Below are 23,412 nucleotides of genomic sequence, written 5' to 3'. Positions count from 1 at the left end.
AAATAAAATAAAACTGTTCATAGAACAAAAAGCCCAACAACCCAACAGAAAAACTGACAAAGAATATTAACAGATTAATTCACAGAAAATACGAACAGCACTTAAGAAGAGATTCTCAACCTCACTCATAAGAGAAATGCAACTTAAAACTACACTAAAATTGGCACAGATCACAAAGTCTGATAACATATTCAGACACAAGCAGCAGCAAAACAGACACTTTCCTGAAAAAAGTATAAGTGGTAAAACCTCTAAAAGATGGCACAATTACAAATGCATATATGTTACCTCCACACCTGTATTAAAAATACACTTGCAGATATACAATATGATACATGTAATACAATACCAGCAAAAACTGGAAATAAGTTAAATGTTCATCAGTAGGGGACTACTGATGTGTTTATATATATCCTACATTGGAACAGTATCGGACCATAAAGAATAAACTATGTGGCAGTTTTCTGAGCACTGATAGGTAACAATCTGTACAATACACTATTAGTTTTTTTAAAAATAGTACAGTTTATACATTATGTTTAACAAGTGATCACTTGTGTTTAACAGGAAAAAAGAATATAATTACGTAATGATAGGAGAAGCATAAAATATAATTGATAACACTGGCTGTCCAAGCAAAGGGAAAATGGGTATTTGGGACACAGAGTGGTATGAAGGCTCTTCACTGTATCCTCTTATATACTGCTGAGTTGTAATCCATATGACTATATTATGTTTTTTTTTAATAAAACTAAATTTACATTTTTTTAAAAAAGAGATGGCAACCAACCCTCAAGCCTGGGTATCTATGACAGCCATTACCAGAAGCAGTGTGACATTGTGCTAAGGGAGTCAGTAATCCTGAACTTGAGGGTGGTTCTAACCACTTACTAGTGAGTAAGTCACTGAGTCCCTGTGAACCTATTTCCTTGTCCATAAACTAGAAACATTTCCTGCATGCTTACCTCTGTGGGTTATTTTAAGGATCAAATGAAATTATGGATATAAAAGCTCTCTGAAACATTAAAGTATTTTACAAATATAAAGTATGAACAGAAATACAGATGTCAAGAAAGGGATGTGGTTAGTGTTAAGTTGACAACTTGATTTAGGCATTTTCTAATCTGAAGTAAAGAGACAGATTTAGAATCTATCTATCTAAATAGAGATAATAAAGTCACAGACGTATAATATAACAGATCTCCAAAGAAAAATGTTAAATAAATACAATTATAGAACTGAAAAGGATCCTGAAAGTCATCTAAACCTTTGCTATGCAGTATTACCTGGGAACTTGGAAACACAGAATTTCAGGTCCCACTATGGACCTGACTCAATCAGAAACTACATTTTAATAAGCTCCCCTGGTAGTCTGTTTTGCTAAGCATTAATCTAAGCCACTTAATTTATTTTTTAGATAATAAAATTAAGGCCCTAAGTGAAGGGGCCCACCCATGTTTACGCTGTTAGTGAACAGCAAATTCAAGGTCTGCACCAGGTCTGATCCCCTGGGCTATGTGTGCATGCGTGCACGTGCACCATGCATGCGCTTCCTTGTTTCAAAACCTCTGAGACATCCTCGCCAGGCAGATACCCCATGCCCCAACTCTCATTTCAGATCAGCGATCCAGCCCATCAATTCTTCCTTCATAATATCTCTGGCATATGTTTCTTCTTTTCCACACTTTTCAGTTATTTTCCTAAAGCTATCATTGCTTATACTATGAAAAACCAGCTTCCTTCTTGTACATGTATCGACTTCCTCTTCTGCAAACAAGAGCTCACTTACAAACTGTAAGTTCTATATGATTCTTTAAGAAAGTACACGCTATTATGCTTTTTCTTGGGGAGGGAGGGCGGGGGAGGGGCGAAGGTGACGGGTATATCGGATCTTAGTTCCCCAAGCAAGGGTTGAACCCATGCCCTCTACAGTAGAAGCACAGAGTCCTAACCAGTGGACCACCAAGGAATGACCTATTATGCATTAAATGTTAACATACTAATTACAGGCAGAATCTATGTTTAAAATCTACCAAGATTAGCAAACTAACTTCATAATTCTAACTCAGAACCTTCATGTTTTCATTTCCATTATTTCTTCCCATTACCCCTTCTTCTTTGCCCCAGAACTAACCCAGGCTTCATTTATCTAATAAGGTCTTCCCACTGTAATCAAGTTTACTAAGTAAATCTGAAGGCCTTAAATCTTCTTTCCAGTACCATCTTCGATCCCAATCTGTTTCAATAAACTCACAATATTCACAAACATCCTCATGTCTTTATAATTCTCTCCCATACACTGTACCCTAAGAAACCAAAGTATCTGAACATTTCCTGAGCACTCATGATGTGCCAGGATCTACACAATGAAATAAAAGGCCAAATACCTCTGACTGCCTCTCCTACACAAATTCAGTAAGATTAAGAGCCCTGGTCTCTGCCCCATTTCCACATCTACACCAAGAAGCTTTGACTTTTTTAAGACCAAATAATATGGAACGACTTTGATAGATGCTCAGCCCCAAGAAAAATAGATGAACAGGCAGATTAAGCCACCTATAACATGAGGACTAGCTCCTGTGCCACAGCCAGCACCCTGAAGCACTAGGGTGAACAGTTCCAGAGACTACCAGCCACAAACTGAGTTCAATTAAATCAACCCGAGAAAAACAAAGGGCATGTGCTTCTGTCCAAAATCAGATTGGAGCTATTTATTTCAATTTTATCAAACATTGGTTTTGTGTTGTGGTATAAACTTAGCTTAGGTTTGATTCCCAGCTCTGCTATCTCACTTCAAAGTGAAAGTTGCTCAGTTGTGTTCAACTTTGAAGTCCATGGAATTCTCCAGGCCAGAATACTGGAGTGGGTAGCCTTTCCCTTCTCCAGGGAATCTTCCCAATCCAGGGATTGAACCCAGGTCTCCTGCACTGCAGGCGGATTCTTTACCAGCTGAGCCACAAGGGAAGCCCAAGAATACTGGAGTGGGTAGCCTATCCCTTCTTCAGGGGATCTTCCCAACCCAGACCCAGGGAATCGAACTGAGGTCTCCTGTACTGCAGGCGAATTCTTTACCAACTGAGCTATCACTTGGGTATGTAATTAATCTCTCACCTTCAGACACCTCATCTGTAAAATGGAGCTAGTAACAGCTTCTACCTGATAGAGCTGCAATGAAGAGTAAATGAAAAGAAAGTGAAAGTGTTTGTCACTGGGTCATTGCAACCCCATGGACCGTAGCCTGCCAGGCTCCTTTGTCCATGGAATTCTCCTAGCAAGAATACTGGAGTGGGTAGCCACTCCCTTCCCCCCAAGCCATTCCCTTCTCCAGGGGATCTTCCCAACCCAGAGATCCACACCTAGGTCTCCTGCATTGCAGGCAGATTCTTTACTGTCTGAGCCACCAGGAAAGCCCTGAAGAGTAAATGGAAGAACTGCAAAGCATAAAGACACAGTATTGTCACATATGATAGTTCAATAATATTACCATGATCACCAATCACCGTACAGCTGCTTCAGCTTTTAGTGGTCAGTTTACCTGTAGCTTCAAAATCTATCCACCTAGCCTGAGCAATACAGATTTATGAAGGCAGAGATAACGATGAAACTGGAAAACTATGTTTTAAATCCAAGAAGCTAACAGAGTGAGGTAGTGGGAAAAGCTCTGAATTTAAAGCCAAAATAGCTGGAGCATGAACTCTAGCTCTTCACTGTTCTTTTCTGGGCCTTGATTCTCTCACCTGTTATGTAGGGGAGATGGTTCTAACTACTGTGGCTAAAAATACTATGAAAATGGTTCTAAAGACATTAGCTACTAAAAACAGAAGACAGCATGACATAAGACAAAAAGATAAGGACTTATATTTTGTCACAACTCTTGGCCCTTTTGTAGCCTCAATGACCATACGCTCCTTAAGAACCAGAACTTTCTTTTTATCCCAAGCACAGCTACACAGATATTCAGTAAATGTCTGTTGAAGGAATAAAGAAATGATGAAGGATGACTATCTCACACTGCCTCTCAGCTCAGGCCTCAGTCTCCCTTACTTAGAAACTTCATCAGCAGTCTTCTCCTCACCACTCTCTACTCCACTGCTTTTCTCATCACTGGTCTTTCCTCAAAACTCTCCTCCCCTCCTCACAGCACACAGCCAAGGGTAGATGGCACCACAATCACAGCACCAAGATTAGCTCAGACAAAAACCATCGATGGATGATAAACCTCATGGGGAGTGACAGGATATAAGCACGGTCTCAAAGTGTCTCCCCAACAGTTTGTTTATTAGTTAGTTGCAAGGGCAGACACACATAAACAGAATTCCACATTTGAGAAATCAGATAATATCTTGACCAAGTGTCCAAAATAAACATCACCAGTAAGGGACAAATGGACATCACATGCCTCAGAAGTGATACCCTATGAAGGACACATTACCAAGTGTGAAACTTCAATTGAGAGGATGCATAAGCTGAATCTAACCATGAGGAAACACCAGATACACAGAAAACGAATAGTCTACTTTACAAAGGGAGGAAGCGGTCTACCTGTGTTATGGCATCAACACTAAAAAGAGACAAAGAAAAGTTGTAGAAATGTTCCACCTTAAAGAAGAGATAAAACAACTATGGAATATCTGACTCGAGACTGGAGAAGGAACTGGTGAAGGAAATTTTCTATTAAGGACATTATGGGATCAACTGACAGAATATGAACCACAGATTAGATGAAAAGCATTATATCAATGTTAATTTTCTGAAACTAAAAACTATAGTTTGGATATAAAAGAGAACATACCTGTTCTAGGAAATATACACTGAAGTATTTAAGGTCATGAAGTATGTAACTTCCAATAATTCACATACCAAGAAACCTTATCTATATCTGTATACACCTAGGAAGAGAGAGCTTGTAAATGATAAAGCAAATGGAATGTTAACAATAGATAACTCTGGGTGAAGGGTATAAAGGTGTTCTTGTATAAGTTTTGCTTTTGCAGTTTTTCAATAAGCTTGTAATTCTCTCCAAACAAAACAGTTTAAAAAAGCAAAGAAAAAAGGACTAGCTTATACTAGCAGTAAGACCAGAAAAGGTATAAAAGGTATAGAGATTGAGAAGGAAGAAATAAAACTGTCTTTGTTCAACAGACGATATGATCATCTGTGTAGAAAAATCTGAGAAAATCCACCAAAAACTCCTGGATATACCAGCAACAAACAAGTAGAATTTCCATTTAGAATCATAATATCATTAACATTAATGCCCCTTCAAAGTGAAATCAGTCGCATCGATAAAAGCTATCTGACTCTTTGCGACCCCATGAACTATAACAGTCCATGGAACTCTCCTGGTCAGAATACTGCAGTGGGTAGCCTCTCCCTTCTCCAGGGGATCTTCCCAACCCAGGAATCGAACCCAGGTCTCCCACATTGCAGGCAGATTCTTTACCAGCTGAGCCACCAGGGAAGCCCCAAATGAAATACCTGGGTATAAATCTAACAAAACAGGAACGAGATCTACAGGAAAACTATACAACTCTAATGAATGATAGCAAAGAACAACTAACTACATTGAGAAACACTATATACAGTCATGGATAGGAAGATGAAATATTGTCAAGATGTCAATTCTTTCCAATTTGGTCTATAGATTCAATGCAATCCCTATTAAAACTCCAGTGAGATATTTTTTTTGTGAACACTGACAAACTGAATAAACAAGTAAATCAAAGGAGCAGAATAGAGAGCTCAGAAGGAGACCACATAAGTACAGCCAGCTGATCTTTGACAAAGGAGCAAAGGCCATACAACAGAGCAAAGATGGTCTTTTCAACAAATGATGCTGAAATAACTGGATTTCACGCAAAAAAAAAGAATCTAGACACAAACCTTACACCTTTTATAGAAACCAACTCAAAATGGACCATACACTTAAAGGTAAAAATGCAAAACTATAAAATTCAGAGCAGATAACAGAAGAAATCTAGGTGACCTTGGGAATGGCAACTACTTTTCAGATATAACACCAAACACTCTCTCCATGAAAAAAATAATTGATAAATCATACTTCATTAAAATTTAAAACTTCTGTTCTCTGAAAAACAATGTCAGAAGGATGAGAAAGCAAGCCACAGAGGAAAATATATGCAAAAGACACACCTCACAAAGGACTGTTACCCAAAATATACAAAGACTTGTAAAACTCAACAATAAAAACACAAAAACCTGAATCAAAAATAGGCCAAAGACCTTAACAGACACCTTACTAAGTAAGATACATAGGCAGCAAATAAACATGGAAAGAGGTTTCACATCATTTTTCACTAGGAAAATGCAAACTATAACAACATGATACCACTACACACCTAGACTGCCAACTAGGAAGGATCTGAGTCAGTATTTGAATCCAAGCATTTGGCTCTAAAAAACAATATTCTTCACTACTGTGGTACACATGGTAGAAACTGAAAAATAAAATAAAGTCTGTTAAACAAATGATAGTGTAGAACAGAGGTGAACACAATATTTGTGGAATAAAAATGATAGGGACAAAAAGGAAAGCAACTGACAAGTGAGGAAATGGAGGCACACAGAGGTTCAAGATATGTAGATACAGAAAACCCAACCTTTTCACTGTGAAGTCAAGAACTAAAGACCAGAACATGTGCTTTTACCAAAGACACCTTATTTATACTCAGAACCAGCCTTACAAGTCTTCCCATCATACCATATTAAGGAAATAATTATGTGCTTTTGAGAATTTGTAAAACCATATTCAGAGCTATTCTCCAACAATAAGAGAAGCTGAAGAAAGAAGTATACCAGAGTCTAATGCAGTATTTGGTTCACAGCAGAGATTTAATATCTAATTAAATTTTCCCATTTTGTAATAGATTTTATGTTTACTTCTAAGTACCAACTTATTTATTTTTATTTTTGATATAGTATCTAAAATGCACTGCATATTTTACTAGTTTATTAAAGAGGGTATTGATAAGGTAACCTTTTCTTGAAAATACAAGAATAGTGAACAGTAATTTTTAGTAATTTTCAGGTGGTTTCAAAGCATCCAAATTTGTGAAAAAATGCAGTTAATGTACAATTAAGAAATTCTGCAACTCTAGTGTCCCCATCTAATAATTAGATTGATTTCTTCCAGTAGAAATACGTGAATATTATATGTAAACCAGTCACTCCAGAGCACCAGGACAACTGTTATTAACAGGACAATTTTTATTACTTAAATACCTTCCATGTAGGATAAACTCCATTCATGAAAACAAACCTGAAATACCTACATCACATACATGATGGGACCAATTTAAACCCATAATGAGTACAGTCCTGTCAAATATCCTAGACCTCAAATGAGCACCCCACAGCTGACCTGCCTAGGTTGCTTTGTGATCTATTTTCAAAATGAAAAATTAGAAAGTCTTCCTCATGTTGTTGTTTCTCATCTATACCCTGATAGTAACATTTTAGTGGGTGAAAGCCCTGCCAGTTTTCTCAATGACGTTATTCATTAAGGTAGGCAAAATTTTAAAACACAGCTTTTTCATACTCCTCAATTATTTTCATGTTGTATTTTCTTTTAAGTTTAGTTTTCCTGTATTAGCTCTTATACAAAAAGAGACTGGAATTGTGACAGGTAAAATTTCAGATCCTCTAATTATGAAAGACATAATTAGATTGAAGGAAACAAGATATATAAATTGCTAATCCCATATTTAACATAAATCAAAGGAGCTACTTTATAAATATCTGTTGAACAAACAGATTACTCAGTTAATTTCTTCCACTTCTGCACTTGCAATTATTTACTTTTGACATAGGCTAACATGGACACATGAATTACCTGTAGTCCAGTAAAGCCCTCAGTTAAAAAAATACAGTCATGTTAAAATAGGACCAAGTTTTTCCAGAAAAAAAACACACTATAAAAGTCTGATTTTCATTCTTACTCATTTGTATCTTCTCTTTTTCTTACCCAGGAAGCTACTGAAAAAAGCCTAAGGTAGCCACCACCTTCAGCTTCCTTGTTTTCCCTATTATTTTCAAAAACATCTGAGGGCATCTGGTAGATATTCTAACAACCATGGTGGGGAAAAGAGCCAATGGATCAACAAACAGGTTCATCAGTACTGGGTTCTGCTGCTGCTGCTGCTGCTGCTGCGCCACTTCAGTTGTGTCCGAATCTGTGCAACCCCATAGATGGCAGCCCACCAGGCTCCCCCGTCCCTGGGATTCTCCAGGCAAGAACACTGGAGTGGGTTGCCATTTCCTTCTCCAAGGCATGAAAGTGAAAAGTGAAAGTGAAGTCGCTCAGTCATGTCTGACCCTCAGCGACCCCATAGACTGCAGCCTTCCAAGCTCCTCCGTCCAGGGGATTTTCCAGGCAAGAGTACTAGAGTGGGGTGCCATTGCCTTCTCTGGTACTGGGTTCTAATGCTCAGCTTTCTCAGCTTCTCAACCAATAAATGCACTTGACTCCAGTTTTTGATAACTAGTAAATGACGTCTACGACAGTCAGCATAAATAAAATTTCTGACAACAGAAAACCCATGATTACCAGATGATTGCTGTTTTAGAAACTTGAAGAGGTAAAGAATCAAGACTTCTTAAGTGAGATATTCAAAAAAGGATAAGCATGGTAAGTACCAAGGGACAAAACAGGAAGAATGATCACTCAAACCACAGAGGGACATTCCAAAGCTTCACTAATACCCATTATAAAAGGGGACAAGAGGATGCATGCAGCCTGAGACCTCAGCCTGCAAAGCGAAGTAAGTTTGAAATACAGTCTTTCCCACATTTCACTTCTAGCCTGAAATTCCCAAAGTTGTGGGGATAATGTGTCAAAGCCCAGAGATAAGTTTAAGAAACAAAGTCCCAAAACACCAAGCCAAGCAGAGTGAAACTGTTCATGGGAGTCACAGGATCTGGTCAGGTCTCTGCCACTAACAGGAAGAGCAGGGCACTCAAATCAATTAATATTCTTTACTGACTCCTTAAGGATGGAAATAAATGGAGGGACCAAATCTCTGGCCAGGGGAATCGTTCACCTCTGAGGGCTTCAGATTTTGCATCTATAAAATTCTATGATTCTAAATTCATGCTTTGATCTTAAAATAAGATGCAAAACAAAGTAGTGGTTGTTTAGATGCTAAATTGTATCCAAATGACCCCATGGACTGTATAGCCCGCCAGGCTCCCCTGTCTATGGGACTTCCCAGGCAAGGACACTGGCGTGAGTTGCCATTTCCTCCTCCAGAGGATCTTCCCCAACCAGGGATCAAACCCACATCTCCTGCATTGCAGGCAGATTCTTTACTGCTGAGCCACCAGGGAAGCCAGAAAACAAGGTCAGGTAATATTAAACCAAAAAGGTATAATACAAATGTTTTCGAAAAAAATCCCAATGTCAAGTTTCCATTCTCCATGTGCTCCACTACATATATAATCTAAGAACCCAACTCCTAAAATACAAGACATTTAAAAAAACTTTCACTGAGACATTACTGATGCCATTAAACCTAAAGGTATAAAGCCTAAACTTAATTAACTTAGTATCGGTCTGTCTTTAGTTTTTCTAAATCACCCCTAGTTTGTACCTGCACTCCTTAGAGCACATTAAAAATGACAAGTATTTCTTTTTCCTCCAGTAGTGATATGTCTACTGATGAAAATACACATATTATCAAAAATATACATTTGGAAACTATGAAAACCTAATTTTTTTCTTAATTTTATTACTCATTCAGGCCCAGCTTACTAGTTTCAATTCTGCTCTTGCTCTATTTCCAGTCAGTTTCGCTTCTGAATTTTCTGCCACAAAGCTAAGAATTGTGACCCAGTAGATAAATTTTAAAGTTAACACTGAATAAGAACACAGCTTTTTCTTTCAAAGGAAAATTAAAGTTTTTACAAAAAAAGAAAAAAAATTTAAGCCTTAAAATTCTAATGGCATTTTATCACATAAAAATAATGATTTGGGGATGCTGGTATTTTGTTTCTGAAGCTTCCTCACAGTTTTGTTTACAAGAAGCAAAGCAGCTCAAAAATTGCCATTATTTTCTTGTACAGCTATATAACACAACTATATATTTGTTTCTGAGTCACAAGGAAGGAGCTCAACAAATATTTGTGGAAGGAATAAAAATACATAACATTGCACAGGGCATATGTTCCCAGTAAGATACAGCTTTCTGCCTTCAGTGGCCTTGTCAAGGAAAAAGATCTTTTGAACACACAATAAAAAGATGATTAAATCAGACAGACAAAAGATAGCTAACAAACAGAAACATCAAGGGAAAATAAATATATCATATACAGCTAAATTAGGCTTCTAGCATTTTTGCTTTTAGCAAACTTTTGTGCTTCTAGCATTTTTTCTTGAATATGTTTCAATCCCATTTCCTTCCTTTCTTTAATTCTTCAAAGGAATGATTCATATACAAATAAAATTTTAAAATAAAAAGTATACTGAGCGCCTATTATGTAATCAGCACAGTGCTGTGTACAGATGCTGTGGGAAATAAAATACAAAGCATGATTATCTCAAACCTTGAGATAACTTCAAGCCTCTGTTTTTAACCAGAACCCTGCAAAGAATAGGTATCTATAGTAAGTGGGAATCAAAGACCTAACCTGAAGTCCCTGTGGTGACATCCTGTGTGACTCTGAGAAAGCTACCCAGACTTTAGTTTCCTCATCTGTAAAAGAAAGTGGTTACTGGTAGGACTCTCCCATGCAGAAGAATTCCAAATAATTTATGTAGATACTCTGCCCTCAAGGAGGGGGAGCATCAATTCCCACTCCTAAAGTGTGTACTGGATATAGCGACTTCCTCCCAAGGAGGACAGCATGGAGGAACGAGTGGAAAAAAGTAATCTTACAGCGGAGAAACCGACAAAAAACAGCCTCAATGGTGATGACAAAGGTTAACATCAGTAGGGATAAGTCATGTTAATAATATGTACATTTGATACAGTAAGATGAAAATGGCACTTTACCAATCCAGGCTTTCTCCCCAAAACCCATAATCTCAATCTAATCATGGCGGGGGGGGGGGGTGGGGGTGGGTGGGAACCACCAAATTCCCATAGAAAGGCATCCTACAAAATACCTCAGAAGTACTCAAAACTATCAAGGTCATCAAAAGAAGTCTGAGGAACTGTTACAGCCAAGGGGAGACTAAATACAATGTGGTGTGCACGATGAGATCTTGAAAAAGTGTATTAGGTAAACACTAAAGATCCATCAACAGACGAATGGGTAAACAAAATGTAGTATTAAAACACAATGGAACACTAGTCAGCCTTAAAGGAAATGAAATTCTGATACATGCTACAACATGTATGATGTTGAAAACATTATGCTGAATGAAATAAAAAAGCAAATATTGTATAATTCCCTTATATGAAGAACGTAGAGTAAGCAAATTCATAGAGACAGAAAGTGGAACAGAGCTTACCAGGAGCTGGGGGAAGGAAGAATGGGGTGTTGTTCAGAGTACAGTTTCTGTCTGAGATGACGAAAAATTCCAGAAATGGATAGTAGTGATGTTTGCACAACATTGAGGATGTACTTAATGCCACTGGATTACACTTGAAAATGATTACAACAGAAAACTTTATATTATGTATATCTTACAACAATTTCCTTTGGGGATCTTTTTCATGTGGACCACTTTCTTATTATAAATTTTATTTATTTTTAATTGGAGGATAATTGCTTTACAATATTGAGTGGGTTTCTGCCATATACCTACAGGAATCAGTCATAGGTATACATGTGCCCCCTCCCTCTCGTGCCTCCCTCCCACCTTCCCCGTATCTTACCCCTCTAGGATGCCCGTCACAGGGCACAGGGTTTGAGCTCCCTGTGTCATACAGCAAGTTTCCACTGGCTATCTAATTTTGCATATGGTAATGCCTATGGTTCAATGCTACTCTCTCATTTCGTCCCATCCTCTCCTTCCCTCACTACGTCCTGATGTGGACCATTTGTAAAGGCTTTTATTGAATTTGTTACAACACTGCTTTGTTATATATTTTGGTTTCTTGGTCTCGAGTCACGTTGGATCTTAGCTCTGCAACCAGGAATGGAACCCTGCTTTGGAAGGCAAAGTTGTAACCAACGGACTGCCAGAAAAGTACATTCAGCCAGGGAAATCCCAACACAATTTTTTAAATAACAGAAATTTGATAAAATAAAGGCCTTAGTTAATAATAACATATCAATACTGGTTCTTCAATTGTAACAAATGTACCATAATAATGAAAGATGCTAAGAATAGAGGAAAATGGGTATACGGTATGAAACCTTCTGTACTATCCTCAATTTGTCCATAAATCTAAAATTGTTCTAAAAAATAAAATCTATTTTTAAAAATTCAAGGAAGCACTGATATATATAATAGCACTAATAATAATATATAACAGCACTAATATACCCACTTCCTTCCAAAAAATGACAAGAAAAATGCTCTTTAAATGAATGAAAAAGTAAGTAATTAGAAAAATTAATGCCAGGGACATAAATGAGCAAGTCGCAAAAGAAAATGCTACACAGATCTATGCAAAAATATTAAAACTCAGACTCCCCTGGTTGACCAGTGGTTAAGAATCCCCCTGCCAATGCAGGAGACACAGACTGGCTACCTGGTCCAGGATGATTTCACATGCCTCAGAGCAACTAAGCCCGTGCACCACTACTGAGCCGATGTGCCGCAACGACGGAAGCCTGTGAACCCTAGAGCCCAAATGCTCCACAAAAGAGAAGCCACCGCAATGAGAAGTCTGTGCACCAGAACTAGAGAATAGCCCACACTTGCTGCAACTAGAGAAGGCCTGTGTGCAGCAATGAAGACTCAGCACAGCCAAAAATAAATAAATAAAAATTTTAAAAAAATATATTGAAACTCACAGGGTTGTGTAAGGATAAAGGAGTTCGTTGTCCCCTTCTCTTCCTGCCCTCAATTGTTTTTGAGGGCAGGAGGAGAAGGGGGGGCAACAGAGGATGAGATGGTTGGATGGCATCACTGACTCAACAGACAGGAGTTTGGGCAAGCTCCAGGAGAAAGTGAAGAACAGGGAAGCCTTGCATGCTGCAGTCCATGGGGTCACAAAGAACTGGACATGACTTAGCAAGTGAACAACAACAAAACTTTGCACAGCATTTGCATACAATAAATGAAGCTACTAAAACATTAATAATTAAAGAAACGCAAATCTAAATAACAAAAATGTGTATATGTATATATGGGTGGTATATATGTGCATATTTATATGTGTAAGTGTGTGTATACATATTCAACGGGATGATTTCAAAGATACTTGTATATGGATATTCACTGCAACAATGTAACACAGAATAACTGGAAACAGACCAAAAATCTATTAATGGGGGTTAGTTATGAGCAACCTAGATAGTATATTCAAAAGCAGAGACATTACTTTGCCGACTAAGGTCCGTCTAGTCGAGGCTATGGTTTTTCCAGTAGTCATGTATGGATGTGAGAGTTGGACTATGAAGAAGGCTGAGCGCCGAAGAACTGATGCTTTTGTAATGTGGTATTGGAGAAGACTCTTGAGAGTCCCTTGGACTGCAAGGAGATCCAATCAGTCCATTCTGAAGGAGATCAGCCCTGGGATTTCTTTGGAAGGAATGATGCTAAAGCTGAGACTCCAGTACTTTGGCCACCTCATGCGAAGAGTTGACTCATTGGAAAAGACTTTGATGCTGGGAGGGATTGGGGGCAGGAGAAGAAGGGGACGACAGAGGATGAGATGGCTGGATGGCATCACGGACTTGATGGACGCGAGTCTGAGTGAACTCAGGGAGTTGGTGATGGACAGGGAGGCCTGGCGTGCTGTGATTCATGGGGTCGCAAAGAGTCGGACACAACTGAGCGACTGAACTGAACTGAACTGAACTGAACCAAACATCATCAGTCACTTAGTAGATCAGTCAACTAACTCTTTGAGATCCCAAGGACTATAATCCGCCAGGCTCCTCTGTCCATAGGATTCTCCAGGCAAGAATACTGGAGTGAGTTGCCATTTCCTTCTCCAGGGGATCTTCCTGACCCAGGGATCGAAACCTCATCTCTTGCATTATAAGGCTGATTCTCTACCACTGAGCCACCTGGGAAGCCCCTAAAGAAACATAACTAAACATTATTATACAAAAATGTGGTAGATATAGGTATACTGACTACGACAACTGTCTAAGAAAAGTAATAATGAATTGTGAAGTTATTTTAATGGAAGGGATTAAACTAGGTTAGGACTATGCTGCTGCTGCTAAATTGCTTTAATCGTGTCCGACTCTGTGCGACCCCATAGACGGCAGCCCACCAGGCTTGCCGTCCCTGGGATTCTCCAAGAACACTGGAGCGGGTTGCCATTTCCTTCTCCAATGCATGAAAGTGAAAAGTGAAAGTGAAGTCGCTCAGTCGTTGCTCAGACTCTAGCAACCCCATGGACTGCAGCCTACCAGGCTCCTCCGTCCATGGGATTTTCCAGGCAAAGGTACTGGAGTCGGGTGCCACTGACTATACCTATATGCAAAATGTTTATGTATGTAGTGACCCTACAAGGGTCACTATGTACGTGTATGTGCTTAGTCGCTCAGTTGTGTCCAGCTCTTTGTGACCCCATGGACTGAAGCCCACCAGGCTCCTCTGTCCATGGGATTCTCCAGGCAAGAAAACTGGCGTGGGCTGCCATGACCTCCTCCAGGGGATCGTCCCAAGCCAGGGATCAAACCCAGGTGGTCTGCATTTCAAGCGGATTCTTTACCATCTGAGGCACCAGGGAAGCCCTGAACAGTCACTGAAGAGCCTCCCCAGCTCTAAGTATCTGAGGAATGTAGTTAGGTTATACCCAAAGGAGGAAGCCTTTGGAGAGGAAAGAAACTGCTCTCAAACTTTTAAGGACATAATAAATACCTCTATCACAAAACACCAATTTTTATTTCAAAATGCCTAAACCTAAGGTGTGAAGGAAGTTATTCTTCAGATGAGCTTATATTCACTAATTACAAACCTCAACCAAAAATTAAAAAGAAAAAAAACAAATCTTCAAAATGCATGACTAGTTCATCCTTAAATTACAGGTAAAGTAAGATCATAAAGAAGCAAAAGAAGAAAAATTAAGTAGCAGTCCCATCTGACACAATTAAGTAGCTATTATGCACTGCAGTTAGTACTCATACACATAAAGGTTCAGGATTTATGCAGAGTTAACTAGATTTTTTTTTTTTTTAAAGAAAAGTAGATTAAAATAAAAACTATTAGTTAGGTCTTATAGTTTTGTGGGCTTTCTTTGAGCCAAAACAAAACAAATCTTTTTCTGGAGGCAGACTGGGGGTAGGGGGAGTCCAGCACTTTGGGAACTAATATACAGTAACTAATATTTTAAACAATACAGCCACTAGAATCAATGGTACTTAAGGAAGACTGAGTTGAGATAAATCAGTAAGTAATAGAAGGGATACACTCTCAGTTCAGTTCAGTTGCTCAGTTGTGTCCAATTCGTTGTGACCCCACGGACTGCAGCACGCCAGGCCTCCCTGTCCATCACCAACTCGTGGAATTTACTCAAACTCATGACCATTGATTGAATCGGTGATGCCATCCAATCGTCTCATCCTCTGTTGTCCCCTTCTCCTCCTGCCTTCAATCATTCCCAGCACCAGGGATCACATGCTCTGTATAGTCCATGGAATTCTCTAGGCCAGAATGCTGGAGTGGGTAGCCTTTCCCTTCTCCAGGGGATCTTCCCACCCCAGGGATCAAACCCAAGTCTCCCGCATTGCAGGCAGATTCTTTACCAGCTGAGCCACAAGGGAAGCCCAGGATACTCTCTATCCTAAAACAAAAATATATCCTAGAACTGTAGTTTCCAACCAGAAGTAATTTTGCTCCCTATGAGACATTTGACAACATCTAAAGACAATTTTTGATTGTCAGGCCTGAGATGGTCCTGCTGGTGTACTGCGGGTAGAGGCCATGGAAGTGACGAAATACTTTATAGACCCACCAACTAACCCAAATGTCAACAGTACTGAGGTTGAAAAACTCTGCCTTAGAAATAGGCTGGGGGTAGTGGGGAGAAACCACTGAATGTGTGCTTGGAAATAATCAATTTTATCATGAAAATCTTAAATCAACAGGATCTTTTTTATGTTTAAAAATACTGACATCTTATCAAATAGCATGTAATCTATTAAAATGACACAATTTTCAAAGTGTTATTTAAAAGAAAGTTAACTGGATTTCCAATTTATCTAAAGTTTCGAAATTCTGCAAAAGCCATAGGCAAAAAAGACAATAATACTAAGAAATGTTTTTACATATACACACATTCTCTGACTCTCACAAACAATATTGAGCAAAAGAATATTACCTTTTTGTGTGATTCCATTTATATACAGTTTCAAGAACAGGCAAAAACTTTTCTCTTATACATCAGAACAGTAGTTCCTTTGGAGAGAAAGGCAGACATGGGAGAGGACGTGAGGGGGACTTCTGGGATGGTAATAATTTTGTATTTCTTAATCTGGGTAGCACTTACATAACTTTGTTTTGTGACAATTCATCAAGCTGTGTAGTAATAACTGGTACACTTGACTGTATACCGTAACACTTTAACAAAAATGTTTACTTTTTTAAAATGTTATATATTTATATCCTAAAATCTTGAGCATTTTGACCCAGAAAGCAAAATTAATGTCAAGAGCAAAAGTAAAAGTGCTTTTGCTGTATAGGCTGCCTTCCAAGAATTCAAGAAGGATGACACCCCAGAAAGCTGTAAATACCATCCTCAGTGATCATACAGCATTCAGCCGTACACTTAAGCCACTATATATCCCTTGGCACAAACCCTAAAACTCGACAAATGCTTACAAATGCAGTTGGATTTATTCCATGGACAGTTTGTTTGGATTATTTCCCCCAACATTAAACTGGGAACTGTTATCAGAGAACAGGCTCTTTGAAACAAATGATGCTTTCTCTTTCCAAATCCCACAGTTTCCCAAAGCTCTCCCAAACTAAACCTCTCTTGGCTCCTCCTTCAGGAATTCTGCGCCCATCACTGCCTCTCCCACTATCCACTCTCACAGTCCACCAACACACGAAAATTCACATTAATGCTCATTCCAGAGGCTAGTCTCCCTCTCCCCCAGAAACCTTGTTAAATACAATCCAAACTTCACTACCCTCATATTCATATTCTCCATACACTTCTTTCCCAACAGCACCACAAAACCAGGGCCCATGCTTTCCCAGTATCTTAAATCCTCTGTCTCACCGCACTAAAAGCCCTTGCTTCTGCAAACAACTCAGCTCCACGGCCACCGCTGTAGCTCGGATCTCCACCTTTCTTCCCTTTAGCAGCCTCCACATCCCCACACTTCCCTGTATTCAAATCCAGCCCATCTCCAGTCCACCCTCTGCCCCCAGCCTCTGTTCTCTCCTGTCTGACTCTTTCCTAAGACAGGGATGGGAAGTTGGTGGAAGGGTGTGGAAGAAAGTACTCTGTCCCACGTGAAAACAGTGGAGAAAAGATTGCTCAAGTCTGCAGCACAACAACCACGTGCAGGGACTACAGTCAGAGGCTGGATTCTGAAACCCAGCCTCACCAATTACTAACTGCAAGGCTTTGGCCAGGCGATTTTACATATTTAAGTCTCTGTCTCCAGAATTACAAAACGGAGCTAATAAAAAATAGCCACCTCCCAGAGTTGGGAGATTGAATCAACTCCCAGCCAGCTGAGCACTTGGCACAAACCCAACACGGTAGACTCTCAACAACTGGCTATTTTTCTTAGGTCCTCTTTGTGGATGGGGGAAAATGAAAGGTACTTTCCTTCAGTCTCTTAAATGCAAAACTTCCTGCAAAGTCTCTTCCTGGGGGATAGCAAGAAGGCAGGGGAAAGACGTACTCTACAGATAAATCTGTGATACAAAGAGTTTTGTCAGGTGCCCAAACTCGATGTTCTCTCTCTATTATCTGCTTACAGTGTGGATCCAAGTTGGATCCAAGAAGCTCTGCACGCCTTGGTAAAGGATGGGGTAGACGTGAATATGTACTGTACGTTAAATGTTCTTTCTTCCACACTCTTTTGAACGAATGTAGCAGCACCTTTCAAATTACTAAAGTGCCTTATTTGGGGGGTCGAAGAATATGAAGGAAACCCGAAATCCCAAAGGATTTTTCTTGAGAAGTTTATAGGAGTACATCATAATAAGGAGAGATTAAAAGCAAATGCGGGAAACCTCATTTCTCCCGCAGCAGAGAGCACCAATCGGTTTGTCAGCAAGTGAATGAGTTAAAAATGAAAAAGCGCTTTCCCTATCTCTCCTGGGATACCAGGGCTTCCCCGGGTCCCTTCCCAAGAGGGATAAAGCGGAGGGTCTGCGCCAGGGAATCCCCAGCTCCCTACGGGGGGAGAGGCGGGGCCCGGGGAGTCCCTTCCCGTCTCTTCCCAACCCATCTCCTGTAACGGGATGTCTCCTGGGACTCGAAGATCCCCCAGAGATTCGGCCATCCCTGGATCCCTCCCCTCCCAAGACCTCCGGACAGCCGTCCTCAGTCCTCGGAGTTCTCCCCAGCCAATTCTCCCGGTCTCCCGGCTGGCACTGGGTCAGCCTGCGGCCCACGGAGATCCCTCATGGGCCTCCTCCCGGCCCCTACAGAGCGCCGCGAGCCCGCGGGGTTACCTGCTGAGACGGCAGCTCCACATGCAGGGCCCGCGCGGCAGAACCTGGAGGCAGCGCGGCGGCCGGGCCCGTGGGCGGCGGGGGGAGTGGGCCCCCGACCGACGCTGAAGCGTTCATCTTGACCCAGGGGCCGCCAAGCGGCGGGACCGACGCTCCTCCGGCATCCGCCACAACCGCCGAGTCACGACCCGCCGAGACCCTGCAGCCCAGAAACCGACCAACCTAGAGATAGGACCGTTCTACCCCACCTCCAGCCACCACCGCTGGCTAAGGAAGAGCCATATTACCGCAGTGCAACCCCCACCACCCGCTGAGACCTGGCTTGCCCATTGGTTCAGCTTCCATGGGGGCGGGACCAAACGACAAAAAGAGGACGCGCTATTGGGCAGAAGATTTGTCCGTCGCCAGCAGAAATAGACAGGGGGCGGAGGGACCCGGGGATGGCCTAAATTGCGTCTGTCAAACCGGGGTGAAACCTAGGGCGTTGCTTCCTTTTTCCCCAGTCTAATTGGCTCTTTCACTACCACAGGGCGGGGTCTCCTAGAGGAGCCGCAAGGACCATTGCTCGAGTTCGCCGTCAGTTGTCAGTAAAGGAAAAGAGGGGCGGAGTCCGTCTAGGTAGACCGGCGCCTGGACTCTAGTGTCACGTGCAGGAGGCAGGAGAGTCACCTGATTAGTGAGAGTCAGTTTTGGGAGGCACTTCCGCCCTAACCTAGTTGCCATGGTAACCGGCCTCCCTAGGAGGGCGGGGACCCATTTGGCGCCAGCTGGGGCGCGATGGTCTGTCTGTCTGTAGTTGAACATTCCCTGGACAATCTTTTCCTAGGGACTTCCGCCAACGTGTGAGGATTGAAAACGAATACTTTATGGTTCGGCAGAAAGCCACCACGCAGGATGCCCTGAGACCAGAAACTTGTCGGGCAGTGCCGCCAGCTCCACCCACGAACAATTCCAACCCATAAGTTCCCGCCCCTCTGCATACTCCGCTAACTGGTAGGATGAGGCAGGCACTCAGAATGCTGTTTCACTTCTGTGAGTGGGTTGTTTATGCTTTCCCTGGAAGGCCTTTGCTATGTACTTTGCTCCTCCTGACTAATGCTTATTTAGCCATCAAATTTCATCTTGTGTTGGGATCCCAAAAGGCTTCTCAGACTCACTCTGGGACCCTGCGTTAGAAAACTTGCCTCTACCACATTCCTGATTATTCTATTGCATTCAATTGTATTTTAATAAGTCTAATACACTTGGACAATCACACATATCCTTCCCGCAAACACACACTGCTAATTTCTCAAGCAAAAGAACCTTCTCTGATTCATTTCTGGATTCCCAGTACCTCGCAGAGAATCAGGACATGTGTTTTTGAAGCGAAGGCACAATTTAAATGACACCTCTTCCGTGAAGACCTCCTTGGATTATGATGATAGCATCTATAGAATTGCTTCTGTAATAAATATCGAGTCATTCTTCAGAATAATGACCTTTTACCTCCTTTGCGAATTTCTCCAACACCCTGACTGATACAGCAGAAAGAACGGAGCATTTTAGGCTCAGACACAACAGGAATCAGAAACTTAGAATCCTGGCTCTTCCAGCTCTATGTTCCTAGGTAAGCCAGTTCCCTTTCTCAATTTTAGTTTTTCCACTTGTAAAATAGTAACAAGGTTGCTCTGAAGAGTAAATAAGCCACTGTAGACAGAGTGCCCAGTGCAGGACCTGGCATATAAAAATTGCACTAAAAATATTTAATAAGCATGCTATCTTTCAAGGGTATTTGGGGGGAATGTTCATATTGTTTTTCCTTTTTAACAACTATAGAATGTATGGTAATGTTGCCTGAAGACACTTTGGATCTGATCCCAGAGATGGCTAATATATGTCGCACTGTCTCCTGTTCATGCAGTCAGGTGTTTGTTGAGACGGTAGTTAACTGAGAAATCCCAAATCTCATCAGGTTCCACCATCTGCTGGAAGTTCATAGAAGACATTTGTCTGTTTCTAAGCTATATTAGTTTCCTAAAGCTGATGTATCCAATTACTACAAACTGGGTAGCTGAAAATGACAGAAAGTTATTCTTTCACAGTTTTAGAAGCCAGAAGCCCCAAATCAAGGACTTAGTGTTGGGTCTGAGAAGGGAATGTGGGAGCCAGAAAAGACACTCAGATTTCACAGGTGAGATAACATTTAACCTGGGTATTGGAGGACCAGTAAGAGTTCACAAGCAGGGAGGGACGAAAGAATGTTTCAGTAGAGAGAGCAGGAGTGATTTTCCACTAGCCTTTACTCTACATGAGGCAAATTACTGGATACCGGAAATACAGAACTGAAGTAAATAACCCTTCACAGACATTTCCATCTACATGCCACAAACCCTAGGAGAGCTGGCACTCACCCCTAGGAACATGGCAGAAAACTGAAATAGCCTGCTGAGTACGTGTTCAGTAAATGCTGCCTATCATTACTTTTATGTGGACTATTCATTCTAAAGACTCTTGTATTATTTTGGGTCTTACTCCATCATATGGCTGTACTTGCTTCAACCTTAAAATATTTTTACTCACTTAGAATCGAGTTAGTATAATATTTATAGAGTGTTATTTATAGTGTTATATAGTAGAGAAACAAGTATTCAAGTATAAGGAGCATGAATTTAAAAGGTGGCCAAATACAATATACATGCTATGGTAGAAGAAACATCAAGGTCAAGTGGTAATGGACTAACAGGCTCTACAGGGGCTGGTGGGCAAGGTCAGAGCAGGCTTCACAAGGGTCTTAAAGGTTGATTAGAAGTTTGATAGGTAAACAACAGATGGTTAGAGCCATTTGGTTCAGGGATGGCTCCTGTTTTAACAACCAATTAGTACCATGTTGGGTACTAAAATCAAAATGTCAGTTTGTAGAACCAAAAAGCCAAACTTGTCCCAATATACTTTGCATCCTCTTCCTCCACCCTCTTCATTCTACAGATCTCCTGGGTGTGATGCATTAGGTAAATAAGTGCAAGACGGAGCAGATTGGTATTTCTATGTCTTGAACCTAATTAAATTAAATCTATCCCCTTCCTTTCAACAGAGTCATCTCTCTTCCATTCACTTACTTATTTAGTCAAGGACCAAACCTTTACCAGGTGTCCAGCCTTGTTACTACATTGACAGAAACCATGCAAATAGAATCCCTCACTGCAGGGAGTTTACAGATAATTTCAGCACAAAATGGCAAGTGCAATCATTGAGATGATAAAGTATAATGGAAGCACAGAAGAGGACATTGCTAACTGCAATGTGTTGTGCAGGAAGGCTTTCTACAGGAGAAAGAGCATTCTAGGCTGAAGGAAGTGAGCAAAGGCCCTGGGGCAGAAGACACAGCATTTGCACAGTCAAGCACGGCTGAAGCCAAAGCTGCCCGGAGGAGGACAGGCTAGAAAAGGAAGGTGGGCCAGGTGAAAAGAACCTGACCACCAGGCTAAAGAACTTGAGTTTAATCTTAGGCAACAGGAAGTTGTTTAGAAAGATCCTCAGGCAGCCTTGGAGATGCAGCTTTGAAGGGGAAGGACTAGAAGAGCAAGACTCTTGCAGAAAGTCAGGGGAGAATTGTAAAACAAAGAGGTCATTCCCCAAAGAGCCTGTACACACCCAACAAACCTGAAATGCAAGTCCCTGGGCAGCATTTCTCCTCCTTTCTCAACCCTTCAAGGTCATTTTCTCCAAAGAGGCTTCCTGGATGTAAGCTAGTAATGGCTACCTCCTCTAGGTTCCCACAGCAGCTGCCTGACCTCTCTTAGTGCAGGTGTTCATGTGCCTGGTCATATACTGAGATATTTCTATTTGTTTAACCCATTCCACCCTGGACTCTTGTTCTTGATTTCATTCTATAACCCCAGCATCCTGACGCAGGGGCTCCATCAGCTTCAGTGAGCAAATGACTGCCTAAATAAAATCATTAAATGCCTGAATGCTTGAGGAAGTGAATGTTTGGATGACAGGGGGCCTCATACCTCCCCCACTGGACACAGCCCCAGAAAGAGGAAATGAGCTTGTCCAAGGTTACTTGAAATTTGTAGCAAAGCTGAGACAAAGACTCAAACCTCTTGCCCCTGAGACTAGTGCTTCTTCCTAGGTTCCAGTGGTTTTCACACTGTCACAGACTATATTTGTACCAACTGAGAGCACATGAGCTGGTGAATTTATAGGCCAGCCCAGGGTGACACACACTGGATCCAAGTGAATCTAACCCAGGGGGCTGATTTAGCCAAAGTTCCCCCAGAAAGCTTTCTTTGGGAAATGACTTTTACAGTGAGGTCTGAAGGATGAGTAGGAGTTAACTGGGCAAAAGAGGCTAGTGAGAGCAAGAGGAGCAATCTGGACAGAAGGAACAGCCCGAAGGAGCTAAAAGGAAGGCCAGGTGGGAGTAGGCAGAGAGAGGCAGCCAGTGTGGAGGAGGAGGAGAACACTTTTGGAAAGAAATTGTTATTTCAAAAATAAGAGAAAATCAAAGACCTTGTTTAATTTCTTTTACAATTTCATGTTGCTTTTATGTGTAATTTCATATGGCAGAAGTGGCACTATCTTTTAGGTGCTCAGAGTTTCTGGAGTTTTAATCCAGCCTGATGGCACAGAATGAAGTTGGAGGGAGATTCTGGCAGGGGCCAGACCTGCCAGGTGTTGTAGCCCCAGCGGAGTCTGAC

At 41.1% G+C, this 23,412-nt stretch overlaps 1 protein-coding gene across 2 annotated transcripts in view; it reads right to left on the bottom strand.

Moving 5' to 3' along the window:
• UVRAG (UV radiation resistance associated) overlaps positions 1-19,185 on the bottom strand; it is a 327,753-nt gene extending 308,568 nt beyond the window's left edge. The window contains exons 1-2 of one of the 2 annotated variants that reach the window (XM_069553158.1): positions 18,728-19,046; positions 16,410-16,486 (exon numbers count right to left, since the gene is read on the bottom strand). In XM_069553158.1, coding sequence (XP_069409259.1) covers positions 16,410-16,427 — 18 coding nt within the window. In that variant the 5' untranslated portion in view covers positions 16,428-16,486; positions 18,728-19,046. Of the gene's footprint in view, positions 1-16,409; positions 16,487-18,727 lie in introns of both variants that reach the window. The other variant, XM_069553156.1, reaches the window with a different exon arrangement.
• Between the last annotated feature and the right edge of the window lie 4,227 nt (positions 19,186-23,412).

This window comes from Ovis canadensis, chromosome 15 (genome assembly GCF_042477335.2).
Source record: "Ovis canadensis isolate MfBH-ARS-UI-01 breed Bighorn chromosome 15, ARS-UI_OviCan_v2, whole genome shotgun sequence".
Taxonomy (NCBI): domain Eukaryota; kingdom Metazoa; phylum Chordata; class Mammalia; order Artiodactyla; family Bovidae; genus Ovis; species Ovis canadensis.
The sequence above is the reverse complement of the archived record's forward strand: the minus strand, read 5'-3'. Positions and strand labels throughout refer to the sequence as shown.